Genomic DNA, 12,041 nt, shown 5'->3' with positions numbered 1-12,041 from the left:
CACAGTGGCTTCCTCTTCCCCTGTCCTTTGTGATTTTCAGATGGCTGATTTGGGAGCACCCCTGGAGGATAATTCCAGAGGCACCACAGAAAGATATCTTCATGGATTTTCAAACTGTTCAGGGCTGGTCTCACACAGTCTCTGCTGTAGCTGAGATCTGCTAGCCAGTCCTTTGTGTTCATTCCTTCTACCTGTCTTCCCTTTCCTGTAGCAGAAAGCTCTTCTTTGCCCATTTGTTCACTTAATATAAACAAATCACGTGTTTAAATGGTCTAAAAATGCCCTTACTAGCCTCTCCCCTCAAGAGCAACAACAACAAGATTTTCTGGAAATTTGGGAGAAACATGAGTCAAGGAAGATTTCTTTCCCAAAATGAAACCTAGAAAATGCAAGCTTGTTGAAATGTATACAATTCAAACTTGAACCCAGGCCTTCAAATACCAGGTTCTCTTTAGACCTTACTGTGTGATTTTCTACTTCCAAAGGTAGCAGCTTCCCAGGAGTCTTTCTCTAATGGGTAAAATACATACTCCTGTCATTGTACCTTTCCTTGCTTTTTCAGTGTGAGCACCTTGTGAATCTTCTCCTGGACACAGCAGTGTTGTCTAAGCCAGCCCCAGGAGTGTCCCAGAGAAACATGGTCAGCTTCTCTCACGGAGAGTATTTTTATAGCTTGTTCTCAGAAACAATCAACACTGAATTATTGAAAAATCTAGATCTTGCTGTATTGGAGCTCATGAAATCATCTGTGGATAATCCCAAAATGGTAATGAATTTTTTTTTATTTTTACTTTTTTTTTACTTGTAGCAAGAATTACCATCAGACTCCACTCATTGGGCCAGAGACCCTTGTGGTGTTAGCCAGAGATTTGCCCCCCACGTCATACACTACCTACACTTGTGAGTTCATTGTGAAATTTTTACTTAAGTGAAATATGTTTTCTTATATAATGCCTATAAAAAGATTGCCATATTCTTGAAAAATGTCTAAACAAAACAGTTTCTCTTCCCGGAAGGTTTAAAGCTCTTGCCAATGTTTGAAAACAAAATCAAAGGAAAGAAAACCCAGCTTTAATGAACATTTAATAATGTTAAGTGGACATTGAAACAGTGATTATTTTTTTTAATCTCTCACTCCCTCAGAATCTCTAGGCTGAATATTACAAGGCACAGCTATGTAGTATAAACTTTTGTGAAGAAGTGGTTTTGGATCTCATAAGCCTGTCATGAGGCCTGAGCCTGCCTTTGTTTTTGCACCAGCTGCCAGCTGGTTTTGTGCACTCCGGTGCTTTCTGTAGTCATGGTCCTTTCACAGGTTGGTACAGAGAGTCATTATTTCCTGTGTGCTCCTGCTGTAGCCCACTTTGCCCCCTCACGTTGAACCTTGGATCTCAGTATTTAATACATAGTTGACTTTGGTTTGCTAAACTTGTAAAATTTTGAAATTTAACCCAGTCTGTAGATGGTCAGGAGCTGGGAACTATTGGGAATGACCATTTTAAGGGAGAATGCATCATTTCCTACTGAGTTAAGCTTTTATTCCAAACAGTGCTTGTTGTCTGTCGTAGGGGGAGTATTTTGTGGCAGGTTGTACTAGGTATTTGTATTTAAAGTTAGAAATGAACTTTTAGTAGACCCGTGACACCCAGGAAATAGAACATTATGATCTCTGAAGCTGTTCAGACTTCTGGTGAAGGTAATGGATAAAAACCATACATATTCACCTCTACTTTCTCTTGGGTTCCCTCTAAAGTGACAGAAATGGGTCTTTTTTGTTTTGTTTTTAAAGCACAATGTTAAAAGACACATTAAAGGAGGAAAGACAAGAGTGACAGCATTTTGGAAGCTAGAAAGCAAAAAGACAAGTTATAACAGACTTTAGAGTCCAAGAAAACTGCAGTGTAACATAGTGGTGGGGGATGGGCAGCTGATTTGTGCTGAAAAGAGGAGGACTGTGTGAATGTTAGCTGTCCCCTGCCAGGTCACCTGGCCTTGCCTTGTCCTCAAGGAACTGATCCTTCTGCACTTGAGGACACTGGGGCAGCCACATCTCTGGAAGGGATAAGTATCTCTGCACTGGGGCACTCTAGGCAGAGTTGAGTGTAGGATACCTTTTCTTTAAATTTTTTTCTTTTTAATTGAAAGACCTATAAAGATAAGAGTCATGTTCTGTATATAAACACCAGTATTTCTTTGAGCAATGACGTAGAGTTTGAAATACGTCACACTATATAAAAAACATTTTATTATTCCATAAGTGAGAACTCTTGTACTTTGATCTCTCAAGTTTAATGTCACTTCTCCCACTCTTCTGACCTTAGTCTCCCACTAGTATTTTTGAACAACCAAAATATTTCTGGTGTGTGCTGTATTTTTGTATTTTGCCCATTTTTCTTTTGGGGTGAAACTTCTTACTAATTTTTAAGAGATTTTTGTATATTAAGGATAGTAGACCTCTGTCATGTATGCAGAAAGTACTTTTTCCTATTGGCCATTTGTCTTTCAATCTCACTTAGAGTGTTTATTCTATACAGAAATATTTATTATAGTTAAATTTATTAATCTTCTTTTCTATCATTCCTATCTTCCATGTCATACTTAGAAAGGCCTTCTTCACCCCAGTATTATCTGTCTAAAATCTGCCCATCTTTTCTTCTGTTACTTTCATAGGTTCTTTTTTTAGCAAATATAAATAATGCAAAGAGCACACTTGCATATTCTTGAAAGTGAAATTTAGAATCGTTTTTTTGGGTTATCACCCTTTCCACAACATGGTAGGGATTTTAAGTGATAATACACCGAATATTGAGTAAATTTAAACCAAATTGACCTTTTTAAACATAAGCCTACTTCTTCTAAGGTACATATTTCCATTTATTCAAACCTTTACTCATATTCTCAAATTTTTTTTGTCATACTATTATGTAGAATGCTGTCATTTTATTCATCTAGTTACTGCACATTTCTTAAGAACATTTCTAGATATTGGATGCTATTCAGTTGTAAATGTAAATGGAACATTTTCCCTTTATATTTTTTTTTTTTGGAAAGATTTATTTATTTGAAAGAGAGAGAGAGAAAATGAGTGGGGGAGGGCCAAAGGGGGTGGGGGAGAGAGAGAGAGAGAGATAGAAGCAGACTCCCTGGCTGAGCATGGAGCCTGACACAGGGCTCAGTCTCATGAACCTGAGATCATGACCTGAGCTGAAATCAAGAGTCAGACTCTTAACTGACCGAGCTACCCAGGCTCCCCACCTTTTTATTTTCTTTTCAAGGATGTGGTAATCAGAAAACTACTGATTTTGTTTATTTTATAACCATTCACATGAATGAATATTCTTTTTCTTTTTTCCAAATTTATGGAGATATGATTGATATATAACATTTTGTCAGTTTTAGGTGTACAACATGCTGATTTGATTTAATCAAATTTGATAATCATACAGAATGATTACTGTGATAAGTTTAATGTTCATCACCTTATATTGATAAAATTTTTTCCATGCAATGAGAACTTTTAAGCACATCAGCATTTTTCGGATATGTGATACAGATTGTTAACTTCAGTCACCATGCTGTACATTACATCTCCAGAACTTAATTATCTTATAACTGGAAGTTGCACCTTTGACCACTTTCATTCATTTTGCCCAACTTCACATCCCCTGCCTCTAGCAAGCACCAGTCTGTTCCCTATGAGTTTGATTTTTTAGATTCCATGTATAAATGATACACAGTATTTAACTTTTTCTGTAGGATCCATTTCACTTAGCATAATGTTGTCAGGGTCAAATCTATGTTGTGACAATTGGCAGAATTTTCTTCTTTATAATGGCTGAAAAAATTTCATTGTATATGTATATACCACATCTTCTTTATTCATCTGCTGATGGACACTTAGTTTGTTTCCATGTCTTTGGCTATTGTACATAATGTTGCAATGAACATGGGGATGCAGATATATTTTTTAGATAGTGATCTCCTTTTCTTCAGATAAATACCCAGAAGTGGAATTGCCGGACCATATGGTACTTCTGTTTTTAATTTTTGGAAGGACTGCCACACTGTATTCCATAGTGGCTGCACCAGTTTACACTCCCACTAGCAGTGCACAAGAGTGCCCTTTTCTTCACATCCTCACCAACACTTTTGTCTTTTTGATGCTAGTTGTTCTTACAGGTATGAGATGATACCTCACTATGGTTTTGATTTGCATATTCCTGATGATTAATGATGTTGAGCATTTTCATGTATCTTTTCATGTACCTTTTGACTACCTGTCTTCTTTGGAAAAATGTCTATTCAGTTCCTCTGCCCATTTTTAAATTAGATTGTTTGATTTTTTTTGCTGTTGAGTTGTATGAGTCCTTCATATATTTTGGATATTAACCCCTTATCAGATACAAGATTTACAGATATTTTCTGCCATTTTATAGCTTGCCTTTTCATTTTGTTGGTGATTTCTTTTGCTGTGCAGAAACTTTTTAGTTTGATGTAGTTCCACTTGTTTATTTTTACTATTGTAGCCTTTGCTTTTGGTGTGAAATCCAAAAAAACAATCATTGCTAAGACCAATGTCAAGGAGCTTATCCCTTAAGGAATTGTATGGCTTCAGGTATTAAGTTCAAGTCTTTAATACATTTTGAGTTGATTTTTATGTATGGTGTAAAATAGATTTCAAGTTTCATTCTTTTGCATGTAGCTGTCCAGTTTTCCCAGTACCATTTATTGAAGAGACTATCCTTTCTCCATTGTATATTTTTGGCTTCTTTGTCCTTCATTGTATATTCTTGGCTCCTTGCATGTGTTTATTTCTGGGCTCTCCGTTCTGTTCCATTGATCTATGTGTCTATTTTTATGCCAATACTGTATTGTTTTGATTACTTTGACATAGCATGAAATCAGGAAGCATAATGCCTCCAGCTTTGTTGTTCTTTCTCAGGATTGCTTTGATTATTCAGGGTCTTTTGTGGTTCCATACAAATTTTAGGATTGCTTGTTCTATTTCTATGAAAAATTCCATTGGAATTTTGATAGGGATTATATTGAATCTGTAGATTGCTTTGGATAATACCAACATTTTGACAATATTAATTATTCTATTCCATGAGTACAGGGTATCCTTCCAGTTATTTGCATCTTCAGTTTTTTTCATCAGTGTCTTCTAGTTTTCATCATATAGGTTTTTAATCTCCTTGGTTTAATTTATTCCTAGGTGTTTTATTCTGTTTGATGCAATTGTAAATGGGATTGTTTTCTTAATTTCACTTTCTGATAGTTGGTTATTAGTGTATAGAAATGCAACAGATTTTTGTATATTGATTTTGTGTCCTGCAACTTTACTGAATTTATTGATTAATTTTAATAGTTTTTTGGTGGAGTCTTCAGGGTTTCCTATATATAATATGCTATCTGCAAACAGAGACAGTGTTACTTCTTCCCTTCTGTTTTTGATGCTCTTTCTTTCTTTTTCTTGTCTGATTGCTATGGCTAGGACTTCCAATACTATGGTGAATAAAAGTGGTAAGAGTGGACATCCTTTTCTTGTTCCTGACTAGGGAAAAAGCTCTTAATTTTTCACTATCAAGTGTGATGTCAGCTGTGCATTTATCATATATGGCTTTTACTATGTTGAAGTATGTTCCCTCTGTACCTGATTTGTTGAGTCTTATCATGAATGGTTGTTGAATTTTATCAGATGTTTTTTCTGTATCTATTAAGATGATCCTATGATTTTTGTCCTTTATTTTGTTAATGTGGTATATCACGCTAATTGATTTGCAGATGTTGAACCATCCTGGCATCCCTGAAATAAACCCCACTTGATCATGGTATATGATCCTTTTAATGTATTGTTGAATTTGGTATGCTGATGTTTTGTTGAGGAGTTTTGCATCTTTGTTCATCAGAGATATTTTCCTGTAATTTTCTTGTAGTTTCCTTGTCTGGTTTTCGTATCAGGATAATGCTGGCCTCATGGAATGAGTGTGGAAGTGTTGACTTGTCTTCTAGTTTTTTTAGAAGAATTTGAGGATTGGTCTTAGTTCTTCCTTAAATGTTTGGTAGGATTCACAGTGAAGCTATCTGGTCCTGAACTTTTGTTTGTTGAGAGGTTTTTGATTACTGATTCAACCTCCTTACTATTAATTGGTCTGTTCAAATTATCTCCTCAAGATTCAATCCTGGTAAGTTGTATATTTCTAGGAATTTATCAGGTTTTTTCTAGGTTGTCCAATTTGTTGGTGAATAATTGTTCATAATGGTCTTTTATGATCCTTTGTATATCTTTGGTGTAGAAATACCTTTTTGAAACAAGGAAGTTAAGTGAAAGCCTCCCTGAATTCTGAACTTTGAGGCTTTTAGCTCTCTTCCCCCAGGTTGGCTCCCAGAATATGGTTGGTTAGGTATAATACCTTCAGACAGGATATCAGAATACTTTGACAAGCCTAAGAGAAAATGAAGATTAAGTGTCATCATTGCCCAGCCAACCTTCACTGATCCTTATTGCCAGTGACCTTGCCACTGCCCAGTACTTTTAGTCAGTGTCTCAATATGTGCCAACAGCCAGGGAGCACCAGGCATCGAGGAAATGGATTCTAAAAGGGATAGGCAGGTAAAAAGCTATTTGACACAGAGACTATTCAGTGAAATGGAAATGTAAAGAGAAAAGAACCACAGAAATGAAAGAAGATAGCTTACTGACGAAATAAGAATTGCTACTGAAAAGAACACTGAACAAAAAAGAACATTTGAGAATTAAGCATAGGCATCAGAAATTAAAAAATGAAATGGGTTTGGAAGATAAAATTTAGAAACTCTCCCAGAGAATAAAGTAAAAGACAAAACAGAAAGTAATAGAGAAAACATGATGAAACTTGGGATCCACTGATAAGGTCCAGCACCAGGACCTCCTCCTCAGGGGGAAGATAGGCCCTCAAGAGAATGTCCCAGAAATGAAGGCCTTGAGCTTCCAGCTGGGAAAGGGCCATTGAGTATCGAGCACAGTGTATGAAAGCAACCTCACATGGAGCAAATTTCTTGACAATTCAGAACCCCAGGGGCTTCACCATGAGAAAAGATTCTAAAAAGTTTCTGCAAGAGAACCTGATTACATTTTAAAGGATCAAGAAATCAGATGCCGTTTGTCTTTGCAACTGCAGAGTGGACACTAGAAGACTGTAAGCCAAATTCCTTTCACAATTCAGCAAAGAAGATTCCAACCTAGAGTTCTGAATCTGGCTAGACTATCAGTCATGTGTGAGAGTTGAATGCAGATGTTTCAGATGTTCCAGATCTCAAAGGAATCTTATCTCCTGTGCACTCTCATCAGTCAGCCAAGAAAGTGGAAAATGTTGGATCTGGGAAGTTGGCTCAAACACAGAGAAGGGGACCATTCTCCTGGAGGGTGCTGAAGTGACACCCAGAGGGCAGTGATCACAGACATTCCAGAGTGGGAGCTATGTTGCCACTGAGATGGAGCTGATAGACTTCCTGATGTGTTTAGATGTCTTGAGGTGATTTCATTAATTGGGGAGAGTTTGATGGCAAATAATGATAGGCACATTGAAAACAGCAAAGAAAGCAGGCAAGTTACTACTTCAGGGAGATCAGAATGTTGTGTAAAAATGATTGCATTGTCATAATGATAAGAATATTGACTATTAATCTAACCAAAATTAGGATGTCAGCTACTGGAAAGGTGTTGGGACAGGAAATGTGTGTGTGTGTGCAAGCATGTGTATATGCTTCTGTGCATGTGCCTGTATAACAGAGGAGAGTTAATTCTTCCTCTCATCAAGAATGCTCCCAACTAAGAAAATAAGCAATAGGATGAAAATGATTTCATAAAGGAGACCACCTTATGCTTTTGTGGGAAAATTTACATGTTAAGTTTTTCTTCTCAAATTTGAGGAGTTATGAAATAAATAGCTGTTACAGAAATAGCATCTTTATTTTCCAAGAATAGCTTTGAACTAAAAGTAGATTTTGTTATATATCCATCAGTCTTGATACTGAGGATTTTTCTTCAAGTACCACACACACTTATTTCAGGTAAGCACCGTTCTGAATGGTATGTTAGATCAGAGCTTCAGGGATCGAGCCAGCCAGAAACACCAAGGACTGAAACTTGCGAGTACAATTCTGCACAACTGGAAGAAGTGGGACTCCTGGTGGGCCAAAGATTCTGCTCCTGAAAGTAAAACAGCAGTGCTGACCTTACTGGCCAAAATTTTGCAGGTACCTTGAGAAACCTTAAAAAGGAAGTTGTTTTAGACTCTGTAAGTTTTATCTTTAAAAATGTGATGGAGATTTCTTAAGAAGCTCATTGCTTTGATAAGTAAAAAAATACTTTCACTGGACATTTGCTGATTACCTTACATTTTATACTTTTTCCATTATTATCATTTATATTCATTATCCTTTCCTATACTTTACCTTTTAGTGTCTTTACATGCATTGTCTTAGCAGATAAATTTAAAATATTTCAGAACAAGAATTGTTAAAATATTGTTGAAGCCGAAGAACAAATTTCTAGATTATTTCTGAAATTAAAAAACTTAGAAACTATGTTAAAGGAAATTAGAGGCATAATACAGAAATGTATCATGTTTTATTTCCTCTCCTTTAGATTGATTCATCTGTATCTTTTAATACAAATCACAGTGCATTCCCTGAAGTCTTTACAACATATGCTAGTCTACTTGCTGATTCAGAGTTGGGTTTACATTTAAAGGTAAGTGATGAAAAAGATTTTTCTTTCAGATTACATTCTCCATTATTTTCCCATTTTATATTTTTACATATTTGTGATGTTTTCTGTTTTTTATTATGGAAAATTTCACACATACTCAAAAGCAGAGATTATGTGACCCTTGTGTACCTGTCACTCAGCCTCAATAGCCATCTGTCTATGGGCATGTCTGTTTCAACTATGCAGCCACTCCTACCCTTGAAAGATACCCCTGGCATCATGTTATTTGATCTGCACATACTTTTTTATGTCTCTCTAAAAGATAAATATAATCACAATGAGTTTCCCATACTTAGAAGAATTAATATTTGTCTTTTCATATGTGTGGTTCAAATTGGCTTTTTTGAGAATTGCTCTATTAGTGAATGACAGAATTTAAACTATTAGTCATTTTTCTATTAATAACTATATCTTGGTAATTTTTAGAGTCAAGAACTTAATATTATAATTTTAAAGTCCTATAATAATTAGATTTTATGTTCTAATAAAATATGGTCTTAATGAAAGACGTCTTTTTAGTAGACTGTAAGGATATTTCTTTGGAATTTTCTGTTCTGTGGTTAATCAAGTTTCTCATTCCTCAGTATGAGGGAGCCTGGGAACTTTCTTGCCACGCAAGGGAGATAAGAAATACCATCTAGTTTCTTTTACTCTTGTTATAAACTTCTGAATTAGCTCTATGAGAAATATTTATAAATTTTCCCATAGGTTGTTCAGTATGCTCTTTCCACACCAAACTTATCCAGTGTATCTGTATGAGAGTCTGTATTTGTAGAAGGAGAAATCACACAGCATCATCATACAGTGTCCTATTTAATTACACGTATAGCCCTGAGTTGGCCTGCTGGCCTCTAGAGTAGAAGCTAAGATACAGTATTGTGTTCAGGTTGGTTTTCAGTGTAATCTAGAAGGTATTCTGAAGTCATTCATTGAATCCACACAATGCTTTATTTGCAAAGCCTTAAGAAAGCAGTAATTTTATTTATTCTATAGGATTCATAAGCCCTGACTGGTGCAATTTCATTATGTCTGCATTGCTCCCACAGGGTCAGGCTGTAATTCTTCTTCCATTCTTCACCAATCTTACTGGAGGCAGTCTTGAGGACCTTAAGCATGTCCTTGAAAAGCTTATCATTTCTAATTTCCCCATGAAGTCTGAAGAATTTCCCCCGGGAACTCTGCGGTACAATAATTATGTAGACTGCATGAAAAAGGTTAGTTTTTAGTAGTACCAAGTGAAGTTAAAACATTGTATTTCTGTTAAATTTCTTGATGAAAAGAAGTAAGTGAAATATTCAGAGCCAGAGAGGTATTGTAACTTTAAGAATTCAGTTCAATTCATTTTGAAAGCTGGGTAGCTGTGGAGGCAGATGCATATCTAAATCCTTTGGAATTCATTCCCTCCCGTTTTAAATTGAAATCTTTTATGCAGAAAAACATTGTGAAATATTCTATGCATAATGTATAAATTTTGAAAATTAATGCCAAAAAGAGCTAAGAAATAGAATAAAGTAGTGGTTATTTGAGAAACATTTAGTGATTATCACCTATATTATTTAATATATAGATGAGGGTCTCTAAAAATACCAGTGGCTTAAACAAGGTGGTAGATTGTTTTTCCGTACAATACTAGATTGTTGTTATTTATAGCAACTATATACAGGTTTGCCCTGCTATCCAGAAGTGGAACATTTCTGTGAAAACTTTTGTAAGCCAAAATGTCATAAAGCAAATAAGCAATTACCATTAATTTGTATGGAAATTTTTTGAGCATTCCCAGACCCAAAAAATATCCTCTCTTAGACCCTTTTGATCCCAAAGGACACATCTTGCTAATAGGTGCACAGAATAAATTGAGATAAAGCACAGATGCTCAAAGACAACAGTTCAAAGCTATGGTGGCTTGATGCTGAGATGCTGAGTGTAGTTTCTGGGGAAAGAGCTTGGTGGTGCCACTCTCAATGCTCAGGATACATGCTGCCTCTAGCTTGCCAGTCACCTTTCTTGAATGGTGCATTCCTGTAATCAGCAGGTCATTAATGGGGTGACACCATTATGTAGGTGCCATCTAAGCATCCTGTTTCCCAAGCAGTCTGTTACCTAACGGTTATAGTATCCGCAAAGCTTCTACATAGATCTTTGGTACTTTCTCTTAATGTAAATGTGCTAATGTAAATATAAGTACAGTCACTGAACATTTGAAGGAAGCTTCCAACCTTAAAAGATGTAAACCAACAGGAAAAAGGAACTCAGAGGGAACTGAGTCAACAAAGGGAGATGGGAGGTGAGAACATCAAAGAAACTGTAAGAGTAGTTTCAGAGATGAGAGAAGGCATTGTGTCTGTGAAGTAGAACAAATAAGTGCTCTTGGAAATTAAATATATAAAAGCAAAATTTTAAAAAAATTCACAAAACAGAAGATAAAATTGAGGCTATTTCCTAGAAAGTAGAACAAACAGACATCAAGATGGAAAATGGGGGAGTAGAGAACATTAGATGAACAGCCTAGAACAGCTGCTGTGCAGTGAAGATGGTGTGGAAAAGACATGTCTCCAAAATAAAAAAGCCCCCAGAGTACCTGGAATGGTGAAGACAAAAACCTCAGTAAAGTCACATCATCGTGGAATGTCAGAACCTGGAATCAGATCTTTCAGAAGATCCTGCCTGCTGTAAGAGAAAAAACATCTGCAAAACCTTAAAAGAATCAAAACTCAAATATTTAGCAAACGTCATTATATGCCAGGCATTCACTGTAGCTGCAGAAATGGCAAAAATGTTAGCATTTGTAACTTCTCTGTGAAACCCGGTTTTAATTTTCCATTTTGTTATTACTGGTAAGAACAAAACAAAAATAAAGATCCAAGAAAATTTTTTTTTCTCTAGTTTCTAGATGCATTGGAATTATCTCAAAGTCCTGTATTGTTACAGTTGATGACGGAAATTCTTTGTCGGGAACAGCAACATGTTATGGAAGAATTATTTCAATCTACTTTCAAAAATATTGCCAGAAAGTAAGTCATTCTATTCTAGTCTGGGACCGGAGACACCATATACTTTTTATTTCTGTGGGGAATTATCTTCTCTGTTCCAAAAAAAGTTGAGTAGCAATTGCAGTCAACTCCTTTTTTTTTTTTTATTCTTATGTTAATCCCCATACATTACATCCTTAGTTTTATATGAAGTGTTCCATGATTCATTGTTTGTGCATAACACCCAGTGCTCCATGCAGAATGTGCCCTCCTCAATACCCACCACCATGCTAACCCATCCTCCCACCCCCCTCCCCTCT

At 36.0% G+C, this 12,041-nt stretch overlaps 1 protein-coding gene and 1 non-coding gene across 2 annotated transcripts in view; one reads left to right on the top strand and one right to left on the bottom strand.

Annotated features, from left to right (window-relative positions):
* Positions 1-12,041, top strand: part of PRKDC (protein kinase, DNA-activated, catalytic subunit) — a gene marked incomplete at its 5' end in the record, with an annotated part of 225,068 nt that overhangs the window by 82,700 nt on the left and 130,327 nt on the right. Inside the window, 5 exon segments of the mRNA XM_081817118.1 lie at positions 563-766; positions 8,053-8,238; positions 8,630-8,734; positions 9,799-9,966; positions 11,636-11,763. Of these exon segments, the coding sequence (XP_081673244.1) occupies positions 563-766; positions 8,053-8,238; positions 8,630-8,734; positions 9,799-9,966; positions 11,636-11,763 (791 nt within the window).
* LOC115941216 (small nucleolar RNA SNORA62/SNORA6 family) lies at positions 801-952 on the bottom strand. Its single transcript, XR_004075971.1, has one exon. It is a non-coding gene; the product is annotated as a small nucleolar RNA SNORA62/SNORA6 family (small nucleolar RNA).

Source organism: Leptonychotes weddellii, chromosome 4 (genome assembly GCF_054177405.1).
Source record: "Leptonychotes weddellii isolate Sample4059 chromosome 4, ASM5417740v2, whole genome shotgun sequence".
Classification (NCBI taxonomy): domain Eukaryota; kingdom Metazoa; phylum Chordata; class Mammalia; order Carnivora; family Phocidae; genus Leptonychotes; species Leptonychotes weddellii.
This window is presented reverse-complemented; position numbering and strand designations above follow the sequence as displayed.